Source organism: Melanotaenia boesemani, chromosome 22 (genome assembly GCF_017639745.1).
Source record: "Melanotaenia boesemani isolate fMelBoe1 chromosome 22, fMelBoe1.pri, whole genome shotgun sequence".
NCBI lineage: Eukaryota > Metazoa > Chordata > Actinopteri > Atheriniformes > Melanotaeniidae > Melanotaenia > Melanotaenia boesemani.
This window is the reverse complement of record NC_055703.1, coordinates 27874750-27902511: the sequence shown is the minus strand read 5'-3', so window position 1 is coordinate 27902511 and position 27762 is coordinate 27874750. Positions and strand designations below refer to the sequence as shown.

The 27762-nt window shown below is 45.1% G+C and overlaps 2 protein-coding genes across 2 annotated transcripts in view; one reads left to right on the top strand and one right to left on the bottom strand.

The window, feature by feature from the left end:
• Nucleotides 1-622: 622 nt before the first annotated feature.
• The window catches only part of LOC121634113 (ribonucleoside-diphosphate reductase subunit M2-like), a 42303-nt gene continuing 15163 nt past the window's right edge, over nucleotides 623-27762 (top strand). The window contains exons 1-6 of the mRNA XM_041976606.1: nucleotides 623-645; nucleotides 15163-15301; nucleotides 15525-15638; nucleotides 15918-16096; nucleotides 17088-17091; nucleotides 23419-23423. Of these exons, the coding sequence (XP_041832540.1) occupies nucleotides 638-645; nucleotides 15163-15301; nucleotides 15525-15638; nucleotides 15918-16070 (414 nt within the window). The 5' untranslated portion in view covers nucleotides 623-637 and the 3' untranslated portion in view covers nucleotides 16071-16096; nucleotides 17088-17091; nucleotides 23419-23423. The remainder of the gene's footprint in view (nucleotides 646-15162; nucleotides 15302-15524; nucleotides 15639-15917; nucleotides 16097-17087; nucleotides 17092-23418; nucleotides 23424-27762) is intronic.
• On the bottom strand, nucleotides 22335-24340 carry LOC121633615 (protein Z-dependent protease inhibitor-like). The gene is made up of 4 exons (XM_041975754.1): nucleotides 24027-24340; nucleotides 23618-23943; nucleotides 23289-23549; nucleotides 22335-22424 (listed from the first exon to the last, which is right to left on the bottom strand). Exons 1-4 carry the CDS (start codon nucleotides 24310-24312, stop codon nucleotides 22350-22352), a joined length of 948 nt encoding a protein of 315 aa, XP_041831688.1. The 5' UTR covers nucleotides 24313-24340; the 3' UTR covers nucleotides 22335-22349.

Sequence of the window (27762 nt, the reverse complement as noted above, 5' to 3'; positions counted from 1 at the left end):
AGAAATTACAAGACTGGTCTTAGAGGCATTTCCTCATTATGGCAATGCAGCCTTTACAATCGAACCATTTTGCCACTTTGTTGCCGGTTTGGATCCCATCTATCAGGCGAAACGTCATGAACATGATGCAGCTATGCTGGAGGATACATTAGCTGTTGCATGTAAATGGGAGCATGCCCAGGAAGCACTGAAACTTTTCCCTCCACCTCTGTCTTTACCTGCTCTGACGTCACACGCTGCTTCCCTATTTGCAACTGATAAGACACTGACAGATATGGTGTCCACTATACAGGACAAATCTCATTCTGACCCATCTGCAGGATTGCTCAGCGCTGTCAACCAGCTTTCTAAGGATGTTCACGACTTCATGCATGAGCTTTCTCAGCTGAAACTGAAGCGTGCACACACCGCTTGACACGGGTCTGCTGATTCGGGAACGTACAAACATGGATATGACCGCGCAGAGGAACGTTCATAAGCTTGGTTCGAGCAGGATGCGTGGTGAACATCTCCAGAAGACAGACACGCCAACCACAGAGACGGCTACCATGTGAGCTTTACTGACAACTGCCGGGGTCAGGGAAACGAATGGTAGCAGTTACTGAGGGCCACGTATCTGCTTCTATTGTTGAGGCCCATGCACAGGTAACATCACCCGCGTGCAGCACACCCACACGCCATGTGTTAGCTGTTATTGAGAATGTTGCTACTAAAGTCCATCTAGACACAGGCTCAGATATATCACTAATTAGTGAAGCTTTCAGGATGTCCATTCCCTCCTTGTGCACAAAGCCAATGCAACATGCTCAATTTTTCCCTAGAGCTGTGACAGGCGACTATCTGGACAACCTAGATTCATTTCTATTCATTCTATTCATTCTGTTTCTATTAGGATAGGTAGTGATGTTTTCACCCACACAGTGCAGGTTGTCAGAAGAAATCACGCAGCCAGTGATCTTAGGCTGGGACTTCCTGCTTTGACATCATTAGGTTTTAGATCTGAAAAGGTCGCTACCATCAGTAACCAATTCACTGAGCCTGACCAACTCAGCCTTACCAAACCAGCTACTGGTGCCTCACTCTCAGCCTCACTCTCAGCTCACAGCTCGGGTTACCCTGCTGCTGAAGAAACCCACACTCAGCCCAGCCCAGGTTGGAAACTACTGGCCGGTCTCACTGCTTCCATTCATGTCTAAACTACTATAACGTGCCGTCTTCAGTCAGGTCTCACAGTTCCTCCAAGACAACAACCTGTTAGATCCATATCAGTCTGGCTATAGGCAAGGCCGCTCTACTGAAACTGCTCTCCTGTCAGTTACTGACTCCCTACGGGTTACCAGATCCACTGGTCAATCCTCAGTCCTTATACTGCTGGACCTGTCTGCTGCCTTTGACACGCTCAACCATCAAATACTGTTCTTGACGCTCTCTGAGCTTGGTATCTCAGAATCTGTCCTCTCGGGGTTTATGTCCTACCTCACAGGAAGATCCTTTAAAGCAGGGATCACCAACTCTGGACCTCTTGAGCCAGTGTCCTGCAGGTTTTCACTGCATCCCTGCTGCAACACACCTGGTTCAAATGAAATAGTCAATAGTCAAGGTCTACACCAGCCTCTTAACGACCCATTATTTGAGTCAGGTGTGCTGCAGTATGGAGATACTGAAAACCTGCAGGACACTGGCTCAAGAGGTCCGGAGTTGGTGATCCCTGCTTTAAAGTATATTGGCGAGGGGGCGTGTCCAGATCACATGGGCTGACAACAGAGGTGCCTCCGGGCTACCAACAGCCCCTGTCAAAGTGGAAGATGTCGGCAATCATAAACTTCAGTAAGTATTATTAGCAGTCATTTTGCTACTCATTTTAAAGTGTATTATTCTGGGCTTACATCAGGACACTTTGAGACAAATGTCTAGAAAACAAGCTCACATCTAAGACAAATGTTTAGAGTTTTAAGTGTCAGCCTAGTCTCACACTGATTTGACAATTTAACGTTTCATCACCGCTTCTTGTTCGTCTATTTTTAAAAATTTTTATTTTATTTTTGCCGGTGTTTTGACTGTCAGGATTCCGGTTTCTGCTTTTGTCAGAGCTCATCTATTGGTTGTTGATCGTGTTTCGTCACTGCGATCCAAGACGAGAGAAAGATTGAAACAGCGCAGATTACCAGTTTAAAGCTAACGACTGAGATGACGGCAACGCGCCGTGACTCCAGTCAGACTCCTCAGATTTCCTAAAGACTTCTGTTTTCAGTCTGCGACCGTGAAAATGGTTTGGTGTGAGCCCAGCATTAGTTAAACCTGTTTTGGGGCTGCACGGTGTGGAGTTTGCTTGTTCTCCTTATGATTTTGTGGGTTTTCTTCAGGTTCTCTGGCTTCCTCCCAACATCCAGAGAAACAATGTCAGGCTAATTTGTTGCTCTAAATTCTCTTTAGGAGCGGTTGTTTGTGTTGGACCTTTTATGGATGGGTGGCCTGTCCAGGGTGTACCTGTTAATTGCTGGCTAGTAGGCTCCAGCTTCCCTGCAACCTTTAATTAGAATGGTATAGGATATTAATGAGTAGTTGAACTTTAATGTATTTTTTTTCCACTCAGATACAAGAAGCTGAAACATTGCTGTTGAAGAAGCAGCTGAAGCTGTTGTAGATAAGTTCTTTATCAAAAGGGCTTGCTGATATTAAGAGTCTGCAGACAGAGGTCTCAATGATCTTTCTTTATTCGGCCGAACAGGGGGACACCCCTTCAGGATCAAAGACCACGTACATTCATTTCTCCATGCTTATATAGCCTGCCTGTTACTATTTCTGTATACACACACACAGCCTTTTAGGGCTGACTGGTAATTAGTTGACATCACTTTGATATCATGTTATAATGTCAATCTATTAATATTTTGCTGACCAGGGCCACTGCACCTGTTGTTTTTCAACTCTGATGTATTAATACTTCCACATTTCCCCCTTTCAAATATTTCAGAGTAATCGGCCCTAAGACGATACTCTGAAACTTACAATAGGGAAACCTTTTTACGCACACTTGTCCACACACGCAGGTCTCAAGCATAACATAGGAGCCAATCTGAACCTCCCGTACGAGGGCGAAAAAAACCCCGAAGGGAGAAAAAATTCCCCCGTGCCCCCCCTCTGGGCGAGCACCGGTAACTTTTGATCTTACTTGACACTCAGGCACGGGTAGGCCAGTGAACCCCTGCAGGAGACCTTCTAAGTACTATGACAGAAATTAATCATACACACACAACAAAGAAAATACATTACAATCCGTTTTCACAAGGATAACCTATTACAGAAGATTACTGACTACAAAATTCACACGTGAATAACACAAGATAGAGTCCTTTTCCAGTCCGGAGGCAAACAGGAGTGTTGGGTCACCAGCCTTCCGTCACAGGCTGCCGCCCCTTTGTCCAACCGACTGTAGTTCTATTGAGACGTCACAGGTCCAACTCAGTACGGACCAATTGGGCAGCCATGATGACAGAGGTCTGTTTCTTGAGACTCGTCCTCCATGCTTTCCTCAGGGCAGGAACGATGCACATGCCAAACAAGAAAAGAAGGATCAGAACCAAAGCTGACCCATCTCCCACCTTTATCAATACATTTTTCCAGTCAGCCATTAACTGGTCCAACCAATTAAGAGACCAGTCGCTCTTCCCAGCATGCTCTCGCACCTCCCTTCCCACCCGTATTATCTCGTCCATGGCAGATGTAAAGGAACCATCTGGCGCTGTGTTAGCTGGAATAAAAGTGCAACAGTCCTCCCCGAACATTTGACATATTCCACCCTTATCTGCCAGAAGCCAATCTAGTGCTTGCCGGTTCTGTAGTGCGAGTCTGCTAGTCTCATGCAGCTGTTCTCCAAGTGCACTCAGTCCCTCGATGGTGTGGTTAAACAACCGCTGTTGATTATATATATATAATTTATCCAGTTAACATTTTTATTCACAGTTATCCATGGTAGTATAGATTCTATGCCGGCCACTACTTCATTTCTGGCCGAAAATTCCACAGGAATCCCTTTAGCAATTCCAATTGCATCCCGATATACCCCATGAGAACCAAGACCTGACGCCTACTCCTACGCAGCGCGCCCTTGTCTTGTTTTAAGTTAAGAATGTTATTTACACCATTGTATACTACCATAGCTGGCACCTTTAAGCGAACAGTAGCACACAACCCCACCCAAGAGGGGGGTAGGGTGCTACGTAGCAGATTATTTCCACATAACCAGAAACTATCAGCGACCGCATGTGATTGGTCTCCGAACCAAAATAGGGTTGGAACCGTGATTGACGTATCCTTGCAGACCTGATGTATAGGCTCCGGGTTCTCAAACCATACTGCTTTTGTTATGAAGAGAGGAGACACACCAGACTCTGGGAACCATGATAATACCCATGTGACATTACATCTTACCGTCGTGTTCCCCACCATTATCCCATTTTGCTGGAGAAATCCTCCGCTGGCAAAACACTCGTATGCGGCGTTATAGTCCACCTCGTAAACCGTGGGAGGGGCCATGGCGGTATTTGCCACCTGGTACGGTTCACACAATTCCTGGATTTTGTAACCCCTATCTTTATTCAGGTAACCATGCATCCTCTGGGCCCCATAAAGTAATCTACACTTTATACCACACATTGGGAGCCCGAAGAAAGCATTCGTCGTTGTAGACTTGAACGCTTCTTCTTTACACACTCGGCGTTGTTCCTGGGCACACTCCCAAGAGCTGTACTTGTCTGGGACAACAACCGGAGGGGCTCCAGGCGCCTTTGAGCACCATATGCATTCCTCCGATGTCATTTCCTTTACTGACAGCCACGCCCAGCGATACCAAGTGTTGGCCATTGCTTCCTTCCATAAGTAATCTTTACTAGGTCTAAACCCTCGTACTTCCGGTTGCCCCTTTACATTCTTGACCTCCCCCCCCCCTCTAATGTTTTATCATGATAACTATTTACCAAAGTATCTAATCCTTGAGGGGGAAGGGTGAATGACTCAACCACCCCATTGTCTGGTTGGCCATCAGTAACCGCGGTGGGCTGCGGTTCAGGTGTAAAATCAACTTTATTCACAACAGGGGTGTTAACTATGGTCTGGTAAGAACTTACAACCTTCCCAATCTCCAATAGACCCTCCAGGGTGTTCCATGCAGCAGCCCATACCTGGTCAACCATTAGGGACGTAATATGTGCTAAGTGTTCATACCCCAACACACCTGGTACTGTCTGATGGTTACCTATTCCTGCCTGTGGGCGTGGAGTAGTGATTGCTTCAAGACCAACCTTATCCGGCTCCTGGACCAGAGCCGCAGCTGGAGGGGGAGTGGGCTCCTCCTTTACAAAGTGAACTCCCCATTTCTTGGCAGTTGCAGCTGTGGTAACATAAACACTCAAGTCTGAGCCCAGAGGGTCTAGCCTGGACCCCAAAGCCTCTCCTCCCTGAGCACCGCTTTTATCATCCATCCCAGGATTCACTGGAATGTTATGCCCCTCTACATTTTTCCCATTAGTTGATCTTACCCTTCGCCGACGTTGTGCCAAAAGGGCAACATCTGTCTGAAATACCGAGTCACGGGTAGTGTGTAGATGTGTGCGGGTGCATGCCGGCAAAAGACCTGACTGATAATGACATTTGGCATGTGAGTCGTACTCCCCTTGGTCACCGAGGACGGCGCTCCCTCTTTGCGCTGTTGCCCTTCTGTTTCCTTGAGAAGGCCCTGGTGATGGGACGACGTGGTGGCTGTTGCTTTGGGTCCGGATTGGTTGAATTGTCCCTGCCGAGATCCCTGTCCCGCCCAGAAGAAGAAACCAAAGGAATGTCAAACTCAACATCATCGGGCGGCAACTCTGAATCTGCCCTGACAGGACTATCTTCGTCAGATGCATGCGAGGCGATACTTCCCCTTTTGGGGGACTGGTCATTTGAGAACGCTGCACAATTCGACCAGTCCCCAGGGCCCGTTTTGCAGTTGTTGGTCGTAGTTGCCAACGAACAATGGTTCAGGTGGTGCCAAGCGAAGCTTCCTTCTACCTGGACCGCAGTCGGGGTGGCTCGGACTACCGTGTAGGGACCTCGGCGTCTAGGAGTGTTCCACTTCCTCCGAAATTCCTTGATGTACACCTTATCCCCGGGCACCACTGGACCCGATTCCACCGAGACCTGCTTGGGCTCGTTTGCTTTTTCCTGAAAATAAATTGCTTTATGGATAGCAGACAACTGTTTCATGTAACTGTGCAGCTCCTTCTCCAACTGCTCCAGCGGGGGTCCTTTGAAAGGACCCCGAAACTGGGGGCCCGGCATGGGACGACCTGTTAACATTTCATGAGGAGACAAATGTGTGACCCGATGAGCTTGCATGCGGTAACTCATTAGGGCCAACGGTAATGCGTCATGCCACCGTAAACCAGTACATGCACAAATCTTATTAATTTTTGCTTTAAGTGTGCCATTCACTCGTTCCACCCCTCCCTGACTGGAGGGAGTGTAAATACTCCCATGACGGACTTTGATTCCGAGCTGACGCAGGACGCCCTCGTAGACTTTATTGATAAATGCTGGTCCCGAGTCTGATGAAAGGATGGATGGTAAGCCAAACCTAGGGATCACCTCACGGACCAGGAACTTTATGACTGTTCCCGCCCCCATGTCCTTTGACGGAGTGGCCTCCACCCAACGACTGAAATGATCAAAAACCACCAAAAGGTAGCGCTTACCGTGTACCGGGACCAACATGTCCACAAAATCTAAAATCAGATGACGAAACGGGCCTTCCGGGACAGGAATTCGCGCTGTGGGGGTGACAATACCTTTCCGAATGTTATTTTGCGAGCATATCTCGCACTGATTTAGCGCATCCGTCACCAATGCCTGCAGGTACGGCGCCCAATAACCCTGTTGTTGTACCCGATGCACCACCTCATCTCGCCCACAGTGGTCTGGTTTATGACACTCTGGAATTAACAGAGACAAAAGTGAGATTGGAGCGACAATCAGGCCGGTATGTGACCGCCATAACCCTCGCCCATCTTTTGTAGCACCCCTTTTTTCCCACATGTTTTGTTCACTCGCGCTGGCACGCGCTTGCATTAGTGTGATATCGTCGGGTGTGACAGATGGTTCCAACTCCACAGCTGGGGCCAAGACGGCGACCTTGCAACCTGAAGCGTGCTTTGCAGCTTCGTCTGCCGCATTGTTTCCCATTGTGGTGATGGAGTTGTCTTTTCGATGAGCAGGACACTTGATAATGGCCAATCGATGTGGAAGCATCATGGCCGAGATTAACTTCATAATCCGTTTCCCATGCCGAACAGGTTTACCATCTGATTTTTGAAACCCGCGCAGTTTCCAAACTGCTCCAAACAGGTGACAGACTCCGTGAGCGTATGCTGAATCTGTGTAGATATTAGCAGAGGAGTCTTTAGCAAGTTCACATGCCGCAGTAAGTCCGTATAGTTCAGCTAATTGTGCAGAGCAAGGTTGTAAACATTTTTCAGCTTTTATTGTCACAAACGTCCCTTCCTTTTGTTGCACCACGGCGTAGCCTGCGTGAGTTCCCATGTGGTCTCGAAAGCATGACCCATCTACATAGTACGTGACCTGTGCGTCGTCCAACGGCTCAGATTCCAAGTCCGGTCTCAGTTTTGTGTACCTCGTGGTCTCAGCGACGCACTCGTGTGTATCACCTTCAAATTCAAAAGGTAACATATTAGCAGGATTTGTGGTCTCACATCTCTTAATTGTTACATCAGGATAGGTGAGCAATGGTAGATACTGAAGGCAACGTGCTGTTGTCAGAACAAGTTTGCTGTGATTGATCAACTCTGTGATTTTATGATGGGTGTAAATAACCACAGGATATGACTTAGTTATTGCAGACGCCTTTTCATACGCCATGTGAACAGCTGCGAGACCCTGGTAGCACGGGGGCCACCCTCTTGCCACGTCGTCCAGTTTTGTACTGTAATAAGCGATGGGTTGTTTCTTTCCACCAGAACATGAATCCTGTGTCAATACAGCCGTCGCATACATGTTGCATCTGTTTGAAATGTAAAGATAGAAAGGTTTATCATATTCCGGCATTTTTAAGGCTGGGGCACCTTGCAGTTCCTGCTTAAGCACATCAAAAGCCAACAGTGCTTCCGTGGTCCACTCCAAAGATCCCCTCAAAGCCCTAGCTTCAGAAGACTTCAGAAGATCCCTGAGTGGTGCCGTTTTTACTGCATAATCCTCCACCCACTCCGCACTGAATCCTGTGATCCCTAAAAAGGTCATTAGTTGCGCGCATGTCTGTGGACGCGGTGCTCGACTTATGCCTTTGAGGTGGTCAGGAGACAGAGCTATTGTTCCATGGGAGATTACTCTGCCAAGGAATTCCACCTGAGGCTGGCAGAATTGCAGTTTTGTCCGAGAAGCTTTGTGTCCACATTCTGCCAGTCTCTGCAGCACTTTGATCGAGTCGCGCTGACAATTTTCAATGGTGTCTGAACAAATCAATATATCGTCTACATACCGGATTAAGACGCCGCTCAAATCCAGCTCCTGTAGATCCTGACTTACCACACGATCAAACCACGCGGGGCTGCTTGTCAGTCCCTGGGGCATTCTGGCGTAGCTGTATTGTCGACCTCTAAAGGTAAACGAAAACAGATATCGTGACTCTTCTGCCAGAGGGATACTAAAAAATGCTGAACAAAGATCCACTACTGTGAAAAACTTAGCTTTAGCAGGGATAGCATTCAACAGTGTGTGAGGATTAGCGAAGTCTGCCGCGACATCTTCAAGAATGGCATTGATCGCCCTTAGATCATGGACCAGTCGGTACTTTGATTTATCTGCTTTTAGAACTGCAAGAATTGGGGTGTTACAAGGACTAGAAATCTCAATCAGCACTCCTACTTTTAAAAACCCATCAATTAGGATTCCAATCCCCTCTTCATCTGCGGGATTAAGTTTGTATTGTGGCCGCCAAGGTAAAACTGCACCTGGTTTTAATTTGACAGTAACTGGGCTGGCTGAAACTGCCGGTCCCACATCCGTCTCATGTCTGGACCACAGTTGGTCCGGAACCTGTGTTAAAATATCAGTTTCCAGATCACTGTTAAATCCAAGGGGGTTGGTTTTGCATGTCATCATTATGTTTTTTCCTGGTAGCACCACCATCTGAGGTGTTGCTTGTAATGACAGATCACACCTAATCCTTAACATTGATCCATCATCTGAAAGAGAGATTAATGGGTTGTCTGTACTTCTCCATGTTAAATGCTCTGCGGTTCTTACCATCGGACCGAGGTCCCTTGAATGGTATCCTGGGTTTACCAACAGTGTAATGTGTGGTGAGGATTGAGTAACACAGTACCATTTATCAATAAAGGTATTGTGGTTTACCTTTAATGCTGCGCCTTGGCCTCCAATCAGGATATATGGAGCCTTCAATTCAACCTTTACACCCTCCGTCTCCTTTTCCCACCTATCCTGAAAGGTTGGGCTGGCTGATGGATCAAAAAACATTGTACAGTGAGGAGGTAAGATTGGAGGAAAACCTCTCGGTGCCTGGGCCCTTACGCATGTTTCCCATTTTTCCAACACTGAACCCACGGGTCCCTCCATGTTTCCCAACCAATAAACAATTGCTGGTTCTGCTTGAGCAGTCATTTGTAAATCCAATCCAATATTTTCCACGTATATTCCCGAAGGGGAGCATAAAATTTTGAGCCCAAGTTTACAAAGTGCATCTCGTCCTAATAAATTGACGGGTGTTTGGTCTGAAACCAAAATGGGTATTTTAATTTCATCATTTCCTACTTTTATTTTAACGGGAGCAGTAATAGGAACCAATTGACTTTTTCCCGAGAATCCTACTGTCTTGACAAAGTTATCTGACAGGGGAAGGTTCTTGGCGAGGTGTTCCTGTATGCATGAGTGAGTAGCTCCCGTGTCGATCATCATAGAAACCTGTTGATCCCCAACTTCCACATTTATCATGGGGTCAGTGCATGTGTGTAGGATCAACGGGTACGAACCTTCATCCATAGGATTCCCGGGACCCCCCTAAACCTGAGAGGGTCTTGGCCGAGTGCCACCCAGGGCCCCTCCTCCACCTCTTCTGGGGACAACTCCGTTTCTTCCAGGACCACCTGCCGAGAGGGGCATAAACCGTGGGCAAGCCCTAGCAAAATGTCCAAACATTCCACAATACCAGCAGCGGTTGGATCCCTGCCACGCCCCAGACGAGGGAGTACCAAGCCTTGAGTAGGAAGGGCGGAACGGCTGGGGACCACTGGCGGCCTGCGTTGACTCAGGAACTCCAGCAGTCTGACCCGCACCTGGATCTGTGAACACAACAGCTTGAGTCTTTTCTTTCAGCTTGCCTTGCAAATCATTTAGTTGCATCTGAGTCAGTTTCCTTTGAATCTGGAGGTCCTGTTCAGAAGTCTTGCTTAGATCTCTTCTGTATCGCATTACTGCATGAATCACATGATCACGGAACAGCTGCGAGGACATGGACACCAGGCCAACAACGTCCTCCAGGCGCCGGGTGACTTCCTTTGGCATCGATGTGATCACTGCATTTCTGAAAAGAGTGAGCAAAACAGGATCATTTTCCACATCTTTTTCAGTCTCTAGGCGCCATCTTTTCAACTGTATGTCGATGTATGCTGCTGGATTCTGGTCATCTTTCAGAGGTTCCCCTTTTAAAGCATCAACATCAATTTTATTAGGGTACTTGGTGCGTATTCCTTTCCAAATCACCCCTTTATAGGCAGCCAGTTCCGTTCCATCTGCCCGTTCACTCAAAATCCAGTCCAGTTCATTGTCTTTGAAAAACTGTTGCATCTTAGACAACCCCAAAACCTGTGTGAGGACAGCCTTGATGTCGCCTAGTGAAAGTAGTGTTCCAGCCATGTTTGATTCAAAAGCTTTAACCCATTTGCCCCCTCCTGCGGTGATCTGTGGGAGCCCGGAGACCAAACCTGTCAAGTCCCGAGCTGGCCAAGGGTGATAATCGGCCCTCGTTCCCCTAATCAGGATTGGGAATTCTCCACCTGTGAATCTATCAGGAGGTCTAATATTCGGCCTATATCTTAAGTCATACTCATCCCTGGAAACCCCTGTGGACGCGCCAGGCTTTTGCAGGCACGCAGGCATGGAAGTCCCACCCCCCGAGGTCGCCCCCTCCACCTCCTCATTTAAGTCATCTATTTCCTGTTCCATCTCAACTATCTGGCTCCGTCCCAGCTCACGATGTAAATCTTGTTGACGGGGCCCTAAGTTTAACCAAAAACTGTCCTCAGCTTTGCCCTTTCGAACCAATTCGGTTCGATCTTGGTAACAATTAATAATTCCAGACTGACGTCGCTGCGTGCTACAATGTTTTGGGATTGTCATGTGGGGAGGAGTTTCCTGCCTTTGAGGAGAATGGGCAGAGGCCGGACGCTGTCTGACCTGGGCCTGGGCTTCTCCAGTGTTTGGTGGTAAAGACAGGCTCCTCTGTCTGGAGTTGAGTGGGTCTGGACCAGGAAGTGCCACCTCAGCGACCCTTGAAGCAACAGATGACCTGTCATGAATGTTACTTACAGTTCCCGACATGTCAGCATTAGCTGGTACCCCTGGAAGGCTTTGCCGGTCATCAAGATTAAAGTTTCCATCTATCTTTATTGTTCCTGTTAAGTTTGGGAAAAGTTCGGCATTAGTACAGTTTTCAGCTTCCCCTGGATTATCTGTATATGACACCATGGTTTTGACATTTCTTTTAATTGGCTTGCTGATTCTAAATAAGTTTAAAATTTCCAACTCAAGCTCTCGCTTCTTTTGTCGTTTCTTAGAATTATTTCCAGCTTTGTAATCCTCAATGCGATGTTGCATCAATTCACAAATATTTTTATCGAAGGTTCCTGTAGCAGGCCACGGGTCTTTAAGGTTTTTTTGTTCTTTTATGCCATTTCTGGGACATGTGTTGAACCTCTTTCATCCTGTGCGGGTAACGTATACAAACGATAGCCTGGGGCGTACTCATCATTCTCCTATTCAGTCAACCCTGCTTTAATACAATATGATAATCATGCAACTCAAATGGAATCCACTTGGGTGTGCTGCAACTCCGTGTCCTGCTTCTTGGTGTCAACCCAATGGGAGGAGTCGTGTTCTGTTGGAAGGAAACCAAAAGAGTTCAGCGGTTTTATTTTAACAGGCGTAAGAATAGAACAGCTACATCCTTGTAGCTGCACAAGAGAAGAGCAAAGTTTTTTCTGTTATTTTTGTGTGTGTATGTGTATTAGCAAGCAGCTTGGTGTCAGATTCCACCAGACCACTCTGGGCTATTTTTGTGGGTTGGGGGAACGGGTCAATGCACTGTAATTCAGGATTATAGCTTTTTTCAACATGCAACATGCAATATCACTGACAGAGGCCTCTGTCTCATGCTCATGCATAAGTTTTCCCAGTATCCTCAGCAGCTGCTTCAATCCCCAATTACACTGGTCCTTTTTTACTTTTAGCTCACTTACACATACACACACACTCGTCTCAAGTTTCGCTCAGACGCGCCTTACACACACACTTGGCGGTTTACACACACTGTCGGCAGTCACACCTTGCTTTCCCATTGCATCACATACTATGCTTTTATTCAACAGCTGAACAAATCACCCTTAGTAAGAGAGGAATAAAACAGTCAAGGCACAGTTTAAAACTTTTCCCTTATTTTTTTCACATAGAAGTCATAAGTTTACTCTCAGTTAGAGGGGTAAAGCAGTCACAAGACAATTTTCAGCTCACTCAGACACCCATTCCTATCCGCTTCACACACACTATCCGCTTCACACACACACACACACAGAAGACATCAGCTGTCATATCACTCTTATTGAGAATAGAAGAACAGTCAAAGGGAGGGATATGTCAAAAGTCAGTTTTTAAAGTCTTTTTCTTTGTCATTTAATGTTGCAACAAGGTTTTTTTCACAGCTGTACTGCGCTAAGCCCCTTTTACGCAGATTTCCCAGGTTAACAGAGCTTAAACCTTTCACTACTGGCTCTGTTTAATTTAGGATCAGATTTTTGATCGATCATTGCACCCTTTTTTCTCACAATCCTAGCCGTAAGCTACTCAAACCCACTTAACTGACCCCCTGTACAAGACCAGCCTATAGCATTGCAATCTTGCGGGCCCTGTATAATAACTCTTTACTAAATTTGGAACTCGAAACAGATCGATCGGTGCATTTTCATCACTTTCACTTTTACTTCACTTTCACTACTATTTTTGTTGCCAATTAACTTCTTCACCGCTATACTGACTCTCCTCTCAAAATTCCAAGGGGCCTGCGTCCAGTCTACCCCCCGGGTTCTGATAGAGCCCTGAAATATTACACACCCACTGAAACTGACTCCCCTTAAGACCAGCCTTATAGCTCGCAATCTTGTGAGCCCTGTGTAATTCTCTCCTTAAAACTGACCTTCCTCCCAGCTACTTCTGGTAAGGCCCTCATAAACTACCCAATATCGCCTTAAAACTGACCTTCCTCCCAGCTACTTCTGGTAAGGCCCTCATAAACTACCCAATATCGCCTTAAACTGACCTTCCTCCCAGCTACTTCTGGTAAGGCCCTGTCTTCACAAAACTACTTTATTTGTGTGCACACAAATTTATCTGTCTAAATGTTGTAGATAAATTCTTTATCAAAAGGGCTTGCTGATATTAAAAGTCTGCAGACAGAGGTCTCAATGATCTTTCTTTATTCGGCCGAACAGGGGGACACCCCTTCAGGATCAAAGACCACGTACATTCATTTCTCCATGCTTATATAGCCTGCCTGTTACTATTTCTGTATACACACACACAGCCTTTTAGGGCTGACTGGTAATTAGTTGACATCACTTTGATATCATGTTATAATGTCAATCTATTAATATTTTGCTGACCAGGGCCACTGCACCTGTTGTTTTTCAACTCTGATGTATTAATACTTCCACAAAGCCTAAACCTCATCGGTTCCCTGAGACGTGTCACTAAAATGGAAGATAAGGACTCTCTGGTTCGCTCTGCTGTCAGGTTCCTCATGAACTGACGAATAAGGGATGCTACTGAACAGTAAGCAATTCCAGTAAGCGTGTGGCTTGGAGGTTCTAGCAGTGCAGGTTGTTGGAGCAGAACCCTTGGAGTTTACCATCTGAGTCGTGGATGTCCCCCCAGTCTGGCTGGTGAAGGTAATTGGTGGCATTTAAAGGTTGTGTGTGTGGTTCTTTACATCAAGCTTATGTTAACTGTTTCTCACTAGGCTGTGCTAAGGGATATTTGTGTGGGCACGTGAGGGAAGCTACGTTGCTCAGATAGGAATTATGCGCAGCAGATGCTAACGTGGATAATAGTTAGAAGGTTTGATGGCTATCTCTGTGTTTTCTTTGGTGTTCCAGGTTGCCCCTGTTCCCTGCTATGTTCTTTGGTTATGCTTGTTTCCTTTGTTTTATGCTCTGCTCGTTGCTACGCTAGGCTCTTTGTTATTCCCGCTCTTGGGTTGGTTAATCTGTGCTAGGCTTTAGCCGTGGGCTAGACATGGTTGTTCCCGCGGTTTGTGTGTGCATTTAGTGTGGTTGCTGTGTTTATTATGGGATGTTCTTTTGGTTGCTTTAACCCTGTACTAGTTTTTTCATGGGTTTGAGTTTGGTTACTAATTCATTAATCTTTAAGTTTTCTTTATTTTCTTTTGATTGCAATGATTTCTTTATTTTAGTAATTCCCGATTGCTCAAAGTAAGCTGTAGTATATGGTAAATATTTTAAGTAATTAATTGTGAATAAAGAATAAGATTATTTTTTGTTCGTTTCTGTCAGTAGGTAGTCTGATCGAACTTGTGTATTCTGTAATAGGTAATAGGGAGCTCTAGAGTCTAGACCTTACTTTGGAAAGTGGTTTGGTTTACCAGAGGACTCGATCTGGGCCACATCCCCTCATGTTACATAAGAACCCTGCTTTTATTTTAATTTATTTTTTACCCCCACATTGTAGGTTTTTTCCGTCTTGCCCCAGCATCACAAGGTCTGCCTAAATAAAAATTTAGGTTTTCTCCATGTAAAGTGCTGTATGCTTACATAAATTGCTTTAATGGTGCTTTTCAAGAATATTGTTTGCAATATTCCTGTCTTTCAGGTTTGCAGAGAGCTTCAAAACTCACCCTAGAAGCACCCAACCCCCAACCATGACCTGTTTGTCTGTGAAGAAAAGCCACTCACAGCTTTTCACAGTGGCGGGTTCAGGAGAACCAGTCAGTATGCTGTTGGAGAGACAGGTTAATAGATACTGAATAGAACAGAATACAAGGTGTGTATATATATATATATATATATATATATATATATATATATGTAACTTTTGAAATATTCTAAATTTAGCAAACTCCTAATTTAAAAAAACCCTACTAAACCTAATAAAACTGAACTTAAGAACAAACATATTAACCGAAGAATTTATTTTATTAATAATTGTGTGTGTGTGTGTGTGTGTGTGTGCAGGAGTTCCTGACCGACGCTCTGCCGGTGAGGCTGATCGGGATGAACTGCGATATGATGAAGCAGTACATCGAGTTTGTAGCTGACAGACTGCTGCTGGAGCGCGGCTTCTCTAAGGTAACATCACCTGTACAGGAAAACACGTCAAAGCTGGGATCAGTAGGTGTGTGGTGATGTGTGGTGGTGTATGGTGGTATTCGCAGGGGTACGGACTTCAGCCAGTGATGGGGGCTGAGCGCTGATGCAGAGGCTGATCAGGAGTATGTGGTTCTCTGTCAGACCAGCAGCAGTGCGACACAGACGCCTGACTGAACTCACCTGCTGTCCGTCCAGGTGTGCTGCTTTACAGCCAAACCAGGTGCGTTTAAACACCTGTCGTATGCGTGTTCTCTGCAGATCTACTGGGTGGAGAACCCCTTCGACTTCATGGAGAACATCTCTCTGGAGGGGAAGACCAACTTCTTTGAGAAGCGGGTTGGCGAGTATCAGAGGATGGGCGTGATGTCGGGTCCCACAGACAACGCCTTCAGACTGGACGCTGACTTCTGAGCGCAGCGGCAGACCTCACACGCGCAGTGACACTACCTCTGCCTCAGTGCATGCTGGGACCCATGCACAAACTTATCATTAACTTTTTACAGTAATTGTTGTTTGTAGATACACTTTAATAACCTGCTTTTTACCTCCATTTTGTAATAAAACTTCAGATTTTTATATATATGTACTTTTAGAAAATGTTAATATGTAGTTTTGTTTGTTTGTTTTGTTTTCAGTACTGATTTGTTTTTACTCCTTCACATTAATTTTTCAGTGCTGCAATGAAGATCTGTGAGCAAATGACTGTCTAGTCTTTTATGAAGCGGAGAAAGAAGTTTGAGCTCGGGAGAAGTAAAAATATTTTTATGTTGATACCAGTAGTGTGTGTTACATTTTCAGACGTATTGATTAAATTTCCCCTCAGAGGTGCAGTGTGTAACAAAGTCAAGGGTTAATGACATTTAATATTTAAAAACAATAAGTAGGAAAAAAAAAGTATGGGGATAAAAAGATCTTTTATTTTCCTGTTAAAACTAAATCACATGCTATATTATGCCACCATTTTTTATGACACTGCACTAAAACATACTATATTTTATTTATAGGTGCCTTTCTTGACACAGTCTGCTTATAAATTGAAAGTGGAATGAATATCAAAAAGAAAAAAAAAGCACCCACTCGGAGAGAAGGCGAACCTGAACAGGTGTGTTTTTAACTGACTAGAAGTGAAGTTATGTTGTAAAGATTGGGGGTGTAGTGAATTCCACAGTTGGGGGCAGAGTGGCTGAACTCTCCTTCCCACTGCGCTGAGGCGAATGGGAGGACAGTGAGATGAATAGATGAAGAGGATCTGATGACTGATAGGAACAATGAAATGGAGAAGGTCAGAGATGTATGAACGAGGTTGTGAAGATTAATTTATACTGAATGCGACATGTGACCAGGAGACGGTGTGATGTGGGAAGTCGATGATGTTCTTGTAATATGAGCTGCTGTGTTTTGTACTAGTTGTAGTTTACGGGAAGCCAGTGCAGCTGGATTAGTAATGGAGTGACATGAGTGAATTTGGAGGATTTGTTATCAGCCTTGAAGCAGCGTTGTTAACAACTGGAAGACGGTCAAGAGATTTTTTGCTTAAGCAATAATCAAGTCTGGATGAGATGACGGCATGGACGATCATCTCCATCTAAGATAGATTTACTACGACAGATGCTAAAATATGACACTTCCTACCACAATGCTTTGTATGAAAATGCGATCGATAAACATGCTATCATGGATCACTCATTGTGGATTTACCAAATATTTACCATTTAATACATAGTAACCTGCTGGCATAAGCCAGTGTTTGCTGTGTTCCTGTGAACCGAGGGAACAAATGACCAAATTCATGCTGAAATAGTTGAGATTTACCAACCAGACAACGATTTCATACAAATTTTGTGCCTCTTTTTCAGCTGTCAGTTGAATTAAAATAGCCGATTCCCTGACAGGTGTGACTAAGACTGAATATTTCAAATTAATTATCAGAGTTCTGCATGTGAGCTCCCAGGAAAGAGTCCAGCATTGACCCCAGCAGAGGACCTGGGTTCAGGTCCCCAGTGTTCCATCAAAGGTAAATCACTCAGAAAGGCCCTTAACATATAATGGTGGGCCCACTAGCATTTTTGTGGCCCCCTCCCAGGAAGCTGGTGACCAGTCCAACAGGAGAATGACTGAACTATGCAGAGAAACTGTGAAACACAAGTCAAAGCTTTAAAAGAAACTGTTTCCAGCATGCTTGGTGTGGTGTAGTGGATACCTCAGTGGTTTATAGTCCAGGAGAACCAAGTTCATGTCCCCAGTGTCCCATCAGAGCTGAATCCCTCTGAGAAGTCCATGAGTCATTGGATGTACCAAAGAGAAATTTGTTGGAACTATCATCTATATACCATAGTAAAAACCATTTTTAGTAACACACATCTATCCGTAGATGATTTGTACACAGATCAAACGTTTCACATCGAGCCACTGACTAGCTCAGCTGGTGGGGTTTCCGCCTCCCACTTGGGAGACCTGAGTTCAACTCTGGGTGTGAGGCCACTAAATGCTACGGCAAGGGGGAGCCAGGACGCCAGAACACAAGGGGGAGTTAACTTCCCCCCTTGAAATAGGTTGTTTTATAGTAGATAGTAGGGATATATCAACACAGATGACACCTGTGACACTATGAGATGTTGATGTATGTATGTGCCGTATGTATAGAAGGAAGGATAGGATAGAGATACGCCCCCAGGTCTGGAATGATGTATCTGAATGATGAATGTTGAATACACATACAGGCCTGGAGTGTAATGGGTTGATAGGTCAGTTCTGTAGGGTATGTATGTGCGTGCTTAAAAGGGTTGCACCACAGGTGTCATCTATACGTTGATATATCCTGTTATGGAGTGGCTTGGTTTTTTCAATTTACTTTAACTTTACCAACCAATAGAAGTTCCATTGTGATTCAGAATATCTTTTACAAGAGAGGGCTGGCCAAAGTAGCAGCCAAATACAGTTTACTGGTGAGGGAATTTCTGTGTTCAGTAGTTGAATTCTACATGACTCTCTTTTACTTTTACTTCCATACCGTATACTTTAGTAGTTGGGCTAATAATACCTGTAACATGTAGTGGAGTATGCTCTAGTAGAAAGATTCTGTTACAATAGAAGTTCAGTGGGCAGAAAGAAGTTTTCATTGACTGTAATCATTAAAGTTCTTTCACCTTCCTTCTGTTTTACTTCAGTAGCTGACAAACCTATTCCCATCTGTCTTAAACCGTTTTGTTGTCTTAGAGAAGTCAGTCATGATGTTGTTCTTCCTTTCTGTAAATATCTAAAATAGTTTGTTGTCATGTTGTGCTGTTTCTAATAAATCATCTTTCCAAACTTCAATGGTCAGCAACTGTCTAAAATTGTGTGTGAAGATGTAAGATTACATCCTGCTATTTAAGTAGCGGGACATCTGGTGTTTCATGTACCCAGTAAAATATTAGCCTGTTCTAGTTTTCTGATTTATAACCCCTACTTGTTACCTCCCCAGAGTACGGGGAGGGGACACGGCCCCCTCCCCAACCCACCGGAGCAGGATGGTTTTATGATCCAGGTACCGGCAACGGGCAGGATTCGAACTAGACGCTGCACCACTGGCGACTTACGGTTCTCTGCCAACCCCACCACGCCACCGAGGCCCTTCACACTCAGACTTGTTCTCGTGGTGCTTTTATCTTTTCATTTTGGCCACTGGCTGTGAAAATTGATGTGGTGAATTAAGAGATTTGATCCAGGTCCTTCTGCCTCCAGAGTACTCTCCTACCAGCCTGAGCTACTCTTCTGGATATGGAACACCTCACATTGAAGCTCTTAACTTCAGACTGGACTTGTGAATTAATTAAGAAATTATAAACTCAAGGTGTCTAGAATTGCATTTCACCATTTGCACACTGGAGGCTTTGAACCTACAACTTGTTGAACTTCAGGCAGGTCTCCATCCCCCTGAGCTATCCTCTCATACATAGCTAGACCCTCTGTAGGTATTCTAACTTGTTCATTTGGCATCCAAAGTATAAAAAACAGGAAGTCAGTCAGTGGTTTTGAACACAGTTCGACTAATAATCCAGAGCTTCACCCATCAGGGTGAGCTATTCTCCCTGTCACACTGATAACCTTTGTTGAAGTTTTTCACTCTTTATATTTGGCTGGTGGCCTTAAAAACAAACATCAATCTTTCTACAACATTTAGAGGATTTGAACCTGAACCTCCTGCTTCCAGCTGCAGCTGAATATCATCCTGAGCTACCTCGACACAGGAGCTGCAGGGTTTCTAAGCAGGTTTGACTCTTTAACTCAGGAGCTGAATTCAGAGCTTCGATCACATCTTCAGCAACAAGAATCTGTCCTCTTACTTCTTGGAGTAAGAGCATAGCGGGGACGGGCCTCAGAGTTTGATGTCTTGCCATAAAAAACAAAACTGATATAATTCCCACATCAAACAACAGACACAGAAGGCATCCACAAAATCACCGTAGAAAAAGAAAGTGCAGCTTAACAGAAGTGTTTTATTGTTTGAATGTCTTTTACATTAAAACAGTGTTGGAATCAATTTGTCGTGTGACAGAGAAATATATTATTTTGAAATACTTTCTTATAATAATTAAATACAGTTGTCCACCAGGATTTACTGATCATTTTCACAGTGATTAATATTAAATATAATAAGGCTTTAAAGAGGGCAGGAGGACCACAGCTAGAAAATACTCAATAAACAGGCTCCCAGTAGAGATTGTTGATCATTTTAATACATCTATTCATATAAAATATGACAGGAGGTGAAAAAAATTAGGAAGACTTGTGTCATGTCTGGATGGTCATCTGCTTCAACTCACCTGTGGTTTGAAGTGACTGGGTCACATGGCTTGGATCAAAACTAGTTTTAAAACTGGAAAAAGATGTAGTTCTATTTCGACATCTCCATCAGCCACCAGCAGCGTTACTGGCTGCATCTACTGTCTCAGAGCCTGTTTTCAGTAGAATTCGTGCTCTTAAACGTGATCTGGTTTCTCCAGCAGAGGACAGCCTGCTGCATCATGACTACAGAATATCAAAACAGTTTTCCACCAATCGGAGCGTCCTCGCTGCTGTTCTCACTCATAAAATATAAATCTGGGTCATCCAGTCAGAAGGATCGTCCAGGTCAAAAACATGGAGGTTTGATGATGTTTCCAGAACATGACACTAAGAACAGATGTTTTATATGATATCTGTGGAGAAGTAAACAAATACATAAATAGATAAATAAATGTACAAACTAATCCAACATTTGGACCTGAGAGGAACTTATTAAAACAGGATGGAGATTCTACCTGAGGCTTCATCTGTCAGGCTAAGATCAGAACTCTTCTTTCCCATTTCTACTTGCTAATGTGTGGCGTGGTACCATGAAGTAAGCGAGCTGCATTGGGCATCAACATTACGAACGGCAGTGTTTCAGCTGCAGTTTTAGGCCTAAGAAGGTGCAGTATCCACCTCCTCCCTTTAACTTCTCTCACTGATCTTAACTTACAAGAAAATTACAGGAACTATTAGCAGTACACTTGGTGTCGTAGTGGTTGTCAGGCTAAGATGCTAATTAGCTTAGTATATGAAGTCCAGCTGCTGATGGGAGATAAATCTGTTACCTCCTCCCACTAATCTTAGCATTATTGGTGAAATGACAGGAACTACTTCTGTAATGTTATTTTGTTTTATGTAAAATTCTTGGCCACTAAATGGTGAGTGAAAGCAGAACACAGGAGAAAAGCCAATATATGAAATGAACCTTGGTTCACTAACTACCTCTGAATTTGTCACTAAAATGAAAAACAAACTTTCCAAACAGTGATCTAAAATACGCTCTAGTTTGGACAGAACGCAGCAGCTGAGCTACACAATCACAGAGGAGCTGACATGGATGGATGGAGGTTTAACATGGTTCTGAACAACATGCTACCTGCGACAAGCTCACAGGAAAACAACATATTTACACAAAGAAGCAGCACAATAATATTAAAATGATGCTAACATTAGCTCAGTGCTAACACAACTCTTCAGTACAATAAAATAACACTAAAAACTAGTTAAATGTTTGACAGTATTGATGATTTTGTGCTAATGTTTGTTTACATCTCAGGACCTGGGTAAACATTTATGTCTCAGGGCCTGTCAAGTGGGCCTTGTGGCCCCTTGCAGGGGTCACAACCCTCATACTGAGCACTACAGACACACCCAGTTTCCATTGCTGTGTTCAAGTGTGGTCATCTGACAGATGTGATAGGAGTAATGAGGTGGGCGGGGCTTGTCCCAGTCAGGTGAAGGTGAGATGGTTTATTTCTGAGAGGGGTCCATGACTCGACCCATAAACAGCAGGCTGCTGGTGGCCTGCTGGTAGATGATGAAGATAAAGGGTCTGTTGAAGGTGAGTCGTGGAGGAGGGGTGGAGAAAGTTGTGGCTCCGCCCCCTGGTGTGATGTCATCACCGCTCTCTTTGACGGAGACAACAGATGTCTGATACGCCTGATGGACAGAAAACAGTTGGAGTCAATAAAAGGATCAAACTGGTTGATAACAAGCAGTGAGACTCAGGAAGGAAATGAGCTTCATCACTCATCTTCATCAGTCATTCTTATCACTGACAAAAGTTTTTTTATGTTTCTTCTGACCTCTGTGAGTTTCGGTCCTTTAACTCCGCCCATGTTGATGATGTCAGTGTCGTCCTGAAACACCTGAACGACATCAAGAGTCTGAAGGACGTTTTTCAGAGAGTAGGGACGCTCCAACAAGAAACGAGGAAGCTGCACCTCCAACTTCCTGTTTCCAAAATAAAAGAATGTTTCTGTTGGTTTGTTAAGAAGGAGATAAAGACGAGGAAGAGGGGGAGGAGAGCACAGGAGGAGGAAGAGAGGACAGGAGGAGAACAGATGAGGAGGAAGAGAAGTGTAAGAGAAGCGAAGAGGAAGAGGAGGAGAGGACAGGAGGAAAAGGAGAGGAGGAGGAGGAAGAGGAGGAGGAGAAGGCATGAGGAGGAGGACAGGAAAGGAGAAGAGATGACAAGAAAGGATAGAGAGTTGGAGAAGATATGAGGATGAGGAAGAGGAGGACAGGAGGATGACTAAATGAAAGGAGAAGAGGGGGAGGAGATGATGAAAAGGAAGAAAATGAGGAAGAGGAGGAGAGAAGGAAGATGATATTGAGGGAGGGCGAGTGGAAGGAGATGTGGAAAGGGAAAAGAACACGATGAGGAGAGGACAGGAGGGAAGGGAGGAGAACAACTGATAAGAGGAGAAGAGTAAGAGGAGGAGAAGATGAGGAATAGAAGGGGAACAGGATGAGGAAGAGGACATGAGAAAAAGGAAATGAGGAGGAAGAGGAGGGGAATATGAGGAGGATGAGGAAGAGGAGAAGATGAGGAGGTGAAGAAGAGAAAAGGAAGAGGAAGAGGATAACCGGGCGAGGAAGTAGAGAGACAAACAGAAAAGAAGGACAGACTTAAAAAGCTTAAAGATTAAAACAGTGATTTCAGGATTAAAGGAAGTAAAAAGAAAGGTGAGGAAAGATGGACAGAATAATGAAGGAAGTAAAGTTGGGAGGTGAAGGAAAGGAGGGATGTAAAAGAAGGAAGGAGGTGAGGAAGGAAAAAGGAAGGTTTTCTCATGTCTTCTTCAGTTGTCTGACCCATGTCCGGATCTTCCCTGATGTCACTTCCTCTTCCACAGCAGTGATGTCTACGCCTTCATCGGGCAGCACCACCAACATGGCCGCTCCGTCCGCCAGCGGCAGCTTCAGCACGCCGGCCTTCACCAAGCGGTCGTACGCCAGGAAGTACTTATCGGCCCGGGACATCATGGGAACCATGACAACCTGGTACTTGTTCATGTAGAAACGCTCGTCCTGAGTGGAGGACGAGTTAAAGACCGGGCTGAAGCACGCAGGAAACTTTATTCAAACACAGGAAACTTTATTCAAATACAGGAGCTTTACAATTTGATGTTTGCTCATAGCACAAATTCCTTAAGAACATGTGGGACTTTCTTACTCTGGTAAGAGGCGGCGGTCGCAATCAGCAGCTGGGTTTGCGTGTCCAGGATGGACAACAGTTCCTGGACCCGTTCTCCGGTCTGGTTCTGGGCCCAGCGGTTGATGGCGTCGATGGCATCAAAATTTGCCATATAGTTCAAACTCTGAACCTTCCCCCCAAACTTTGTCTGAACCAGATCCAGATAGGATGTGGACACCTGGAAACCCTGAGCAGGGAAGATGGCCACGCCCTGCTGGAGGTTCTGGACCGCATCCTTCTGAAAGACCGTGTTCCTCAGAGTCTGAAACTGATCTGAGAACAGCAGAGAAGAAGTTCAAACACCTTTTAACATCCAGTGTCCTGTCATTTCTTATGTTCTCAAAGTCCTGGTCTACCTGGCAGGTTCTGAGGGTCAAGTCCGGTCAGTGTGAGTCCTTGAAGCAGCTGGTCCTGGGTTGGACCGCTGGTGGTGGTCAGCAGAGCGATTAGTCCGGCAGACAACGTGAGAGGAGACAGGAAGACATTGTCGTCCGTTCGGCTGGCGACGGCTCGGTAGAGACGGGTACCAAAGTCTGTGTTCCTCTGGATCAGGTCCTCCAAAGCAGGATCGAGGTTCTGAGAGGAAACTGGACCCAGCAGGAGGACGAGGACGACCAATGAGAGGAGGACGGAGGAAGTCATGGTCTCCTCTGTTGGAGAAACAGAACACAACATGATGAAGAGCAGCTCGTCATCATCTGTAACAAGCATGGAGCTCCACAGCTGACCCAAAACATCTTATTTAGCTTTCACAGAGACCCCAAACCACCTGGAAGCAGCTGAGTTATTGATCACTTATCAGTTTTTGTTTCTAGAGCATTTTTCATAAAAAAGACCCATCGTTAATAAAAACAATCAACCCTTGTTTAGGCTGTTTGGGATCTTTTTGTCCTTCCAGGTTATTTTTTCCTCAGTTTCTGGCCACCGTTCTGGTTGTTTCCATGTATGGGATTATTTTTATAAGAACATCTCTAAAATTATACTACAAATCTTTTTTAAAGGTCAACAGAAAGCCAGGAACAAATTTACCACTTAACATCAGATTAAAACTACCAAACACCACATGTAGTTAGAAAGATTATTTTAACACTTTATGTGTCAATTTCATCACATGATGTCACTTTTCTTATAAAAAATGAAAAACAAAATTATTTATTTCCCTCATAACACATGTTAGGGGGATATTATTTAAAGATCAAAATGAATGTTTGGAAATGACTGAATCCCGGCTCTCAAACATATGTTTCTAACATCATCTACAACTTTGGCCCTGAACCTGGACTGTTGCTCCTGAAACATACAATTGTCTTTACAAAAATAATTGAATTATTCACCATTTAAAAATAGTCTAAAGCAATGATTAAAAGCACACCAACAATGTACCCACCGTCTATAACACAATCATTGTTTCTTAACTAGACAACCATATTATGTAATTATAGTTGGTTGTCCATGTGTTATTTTACGTTGCTGTCCTGGTATTATCTGATATATTTACCATTGTATGTCATTGTTTATTACTTTTTCACGTCCATTAACCTGCCTCAGGATCAAAGATGGAGATCAGCTACTGGATATAATGCCTGGTTCATTTTTTTAATACATTAAAAAATTAAAAATGAACTAAAAACAAGTTTTTTCTCAGGTTTTGCTTGAAAATTGTAAACTGGATAAGATCAGAGGCATCTAAATTTTCTGTCTTCAAGGCAGATCTAACCAGATCTTTTACATGCAACTGGGGAAAAAATAAAAAAAGATGTTTTGTTTTCTTAAAATTCATTTCGTGTGTTATCATGGGTCGAGCCATTTTGTGCAGATTCTCACATCAAATCTACATGCTCGTGTACTTTGGTGGATATTTACCTGCACAGATCAATAACTGAATCAGGACTAAAACATCTGCAGCTAGTCCCGGTTTCCTGATAATCTGAATCAGCCCAAATCTACATTCTGATCCAGATTATTTCTGATGGATCCCATCACATTAGTTTTTTTTTGTAAACAAACATGAGTGAGCATTAGAAGATGTGTGGTAAGTCAGTCCAACTTATTACAGTTCTACTGATCTTCCAGGGCTTCACCCATCAGGGTGAGCCATTCTCCCACACACTCTTTGTGAACGTTTGTCACTCTTTATATTTGGCTGGTGGCCTTAAAAACCAACATCAATCTTTCTACAACATTTAGAGGATTTGAACTGGAACCTTCTGCTTCCAGCAGCAGCTGAACATCATCCTGAGCTGCCCAGTCCCTCAGAGTTTCTGAGCAGGTGTCGAATAAAAATACCACCCAAAAATGGACTTTGTATGTGATCCCCGGTCAGCCCCGGCTCTACAGTGTCCGACGCCACAGCCACGGTCTGCACCAGTCCTGCAGCCTTCTACGTCTGCTTCCCAGTCTGGTCCGGCTCTATAGTGTCCGACGCCACCGCAACGGTCCTGTCCGGCGCTCACCAGTCCGAGGTCAGCTCAAGTCTCCAAGGAGGTCGATGGTTTCGACGCTCCTCTCCCGCCAGTGGCTCCAGTCTCCAAGGGGGTCTCCAAGTGGGACGCTCCTCTCCAGCATCTGGGTCCTTCCTGTTTCCCGCTCCTGTCTGTGCGACCTCCCGGTCGCCCGCCAGAATTATTAACATGTCTCTGTCTTCCAGAGCTCCTGTCTGCTCCCCTCTCTGTGCTCCAGCTTCAGTCGGCACACCTCTCAGAGCTCCAGTCAGCGCGCCTGCCAGACATCCAGCTCCAGCCCGTGCAGCCCTCTGGCAGTCCGCCGGAGGTCCAGCCTGCTCAGCCGCCACCAGAGATCCACCTAGCCTGTTCTCCAGAGCTCCGGTCCGAGCATGCCCGTCCGCCAGGCGTTAGCCCCAGGCCTACACGTCCTCCGGGTCGTCCTCCTTCCATGACCCGGCCCTGGTCTGCTCGTCCTCCGGGTCGTCCTCCTTCCATGCCCCGGCCCTGGCCTGCTCGTCCTCCCGAGATCCGGTCCTGGCCCTGGCCCACTCGCCCTCCGGGCCGTCCTCCAGAGATCCGGTCCCGGTCAGTCCGGCCTCCCAGGCCCCGGACCTGGCCTGCTCATCCTCCGGGGCGTCCTCCAAGGATCCGGTCCAGGTTTTCCCGTCCTCCTGGATGCCCGCCAACGTTTTGGGTGTTTTTGTCTCCCCCTTGTGGTCGTCCGCCAGGACTCCAGCTCCTGTCCGCACAGCCCTCCTGTCGTCCTCCCGGGCCGTCTCGAATCCGGCCTTCTGGAGGAGGGGGGGGGGGGGGGGGGGGGGGGGGGGGTACTGTTACAATCTGTCCTGCCACTCCTCACCTCCCTCATCCTCCACACCTGTTCCTCATCCGCTCATCAGTGATCTAGTCAACCTGCCACACCTGTCTTCCTTTGTTCCCCAGTCCTTTATATACACCAGCACCATAGTCATTCCCTGTCGGACCTTAACCTACACCCAGTGGACTCACCCCTACGCCATTCCATGGTTCCTGTCCCTCTGATCTACTCCTTCAGTTCCGTCATAGTAAGACCTCTTCACGTATATCTTGTTTGTTGAATAAAGGATGTTTAACCTGTCCTTGTCTCCGAGGAGTTCTGTGTGACAGTATGCTATGCATGATATCAATACTTTAAATTTCCAGATTCTGTTTTGAATCCTCCTTTTTTCGTTTATTTTCACCATCCCATAAACAGGGCACTGTAAACAGTCACGATTTGCAACTACATGTTTTTAGTTTATTTTTTTAATGCATTTCATTGGTACATTTGTTTGTTAAATAAAATATTCATTTTCAGTATTTCTATATTTAATTATAAATGAAACGGCTCTCCATACATTACAATTTCACAGTAGATCCAAAAAAAATCACAAAACCTTTATTCACTGGTATCTGGAAATGAAAAATCCAGTATTTCACATGAATAAATTGTCAGGAGCTAAGAGTTATCTTTAAACTAACATATGTGTACATTTCCACTTGTGTGTGGTAATCCTAACCCCCTGAACTGACTCCCCTTATAATACATACAAAAGTCAGACTTATTAAATAAGAAATACATAACAGATAAAACAAACTCTCTCCTGCCTTAGTAATGTTAACTTCCCCC

What these genes read in the sequence shown, in the direction of transcription:
- LOC121633615 (XM_041975754.1), bottom strand. Translation starts at nt 24,312, where the DNA reads ATGACTTCCTCCGTCCTCCTCTCATTGGTCGTCCTCGTCCTCCTGCTG. An exon ending in TGACCCTCAGAACCTGCCAG is followed by an intron (nt 23,944 to 24,026) that starts GTAGACCAGGAC and finishes TGCTGTTCTCAG; the next exon opens with ATCAGTTTCAGACTCTGAGG. An exon ending in CAGGGAAGATCCGGACATGG is followed by an intron (nt 22,425 to 23,288) that starts GTCAGACAACTG and finishes TTTTGGAAACAG; the next exon opens with GAAGTTGGAGGTGCAGCTTC.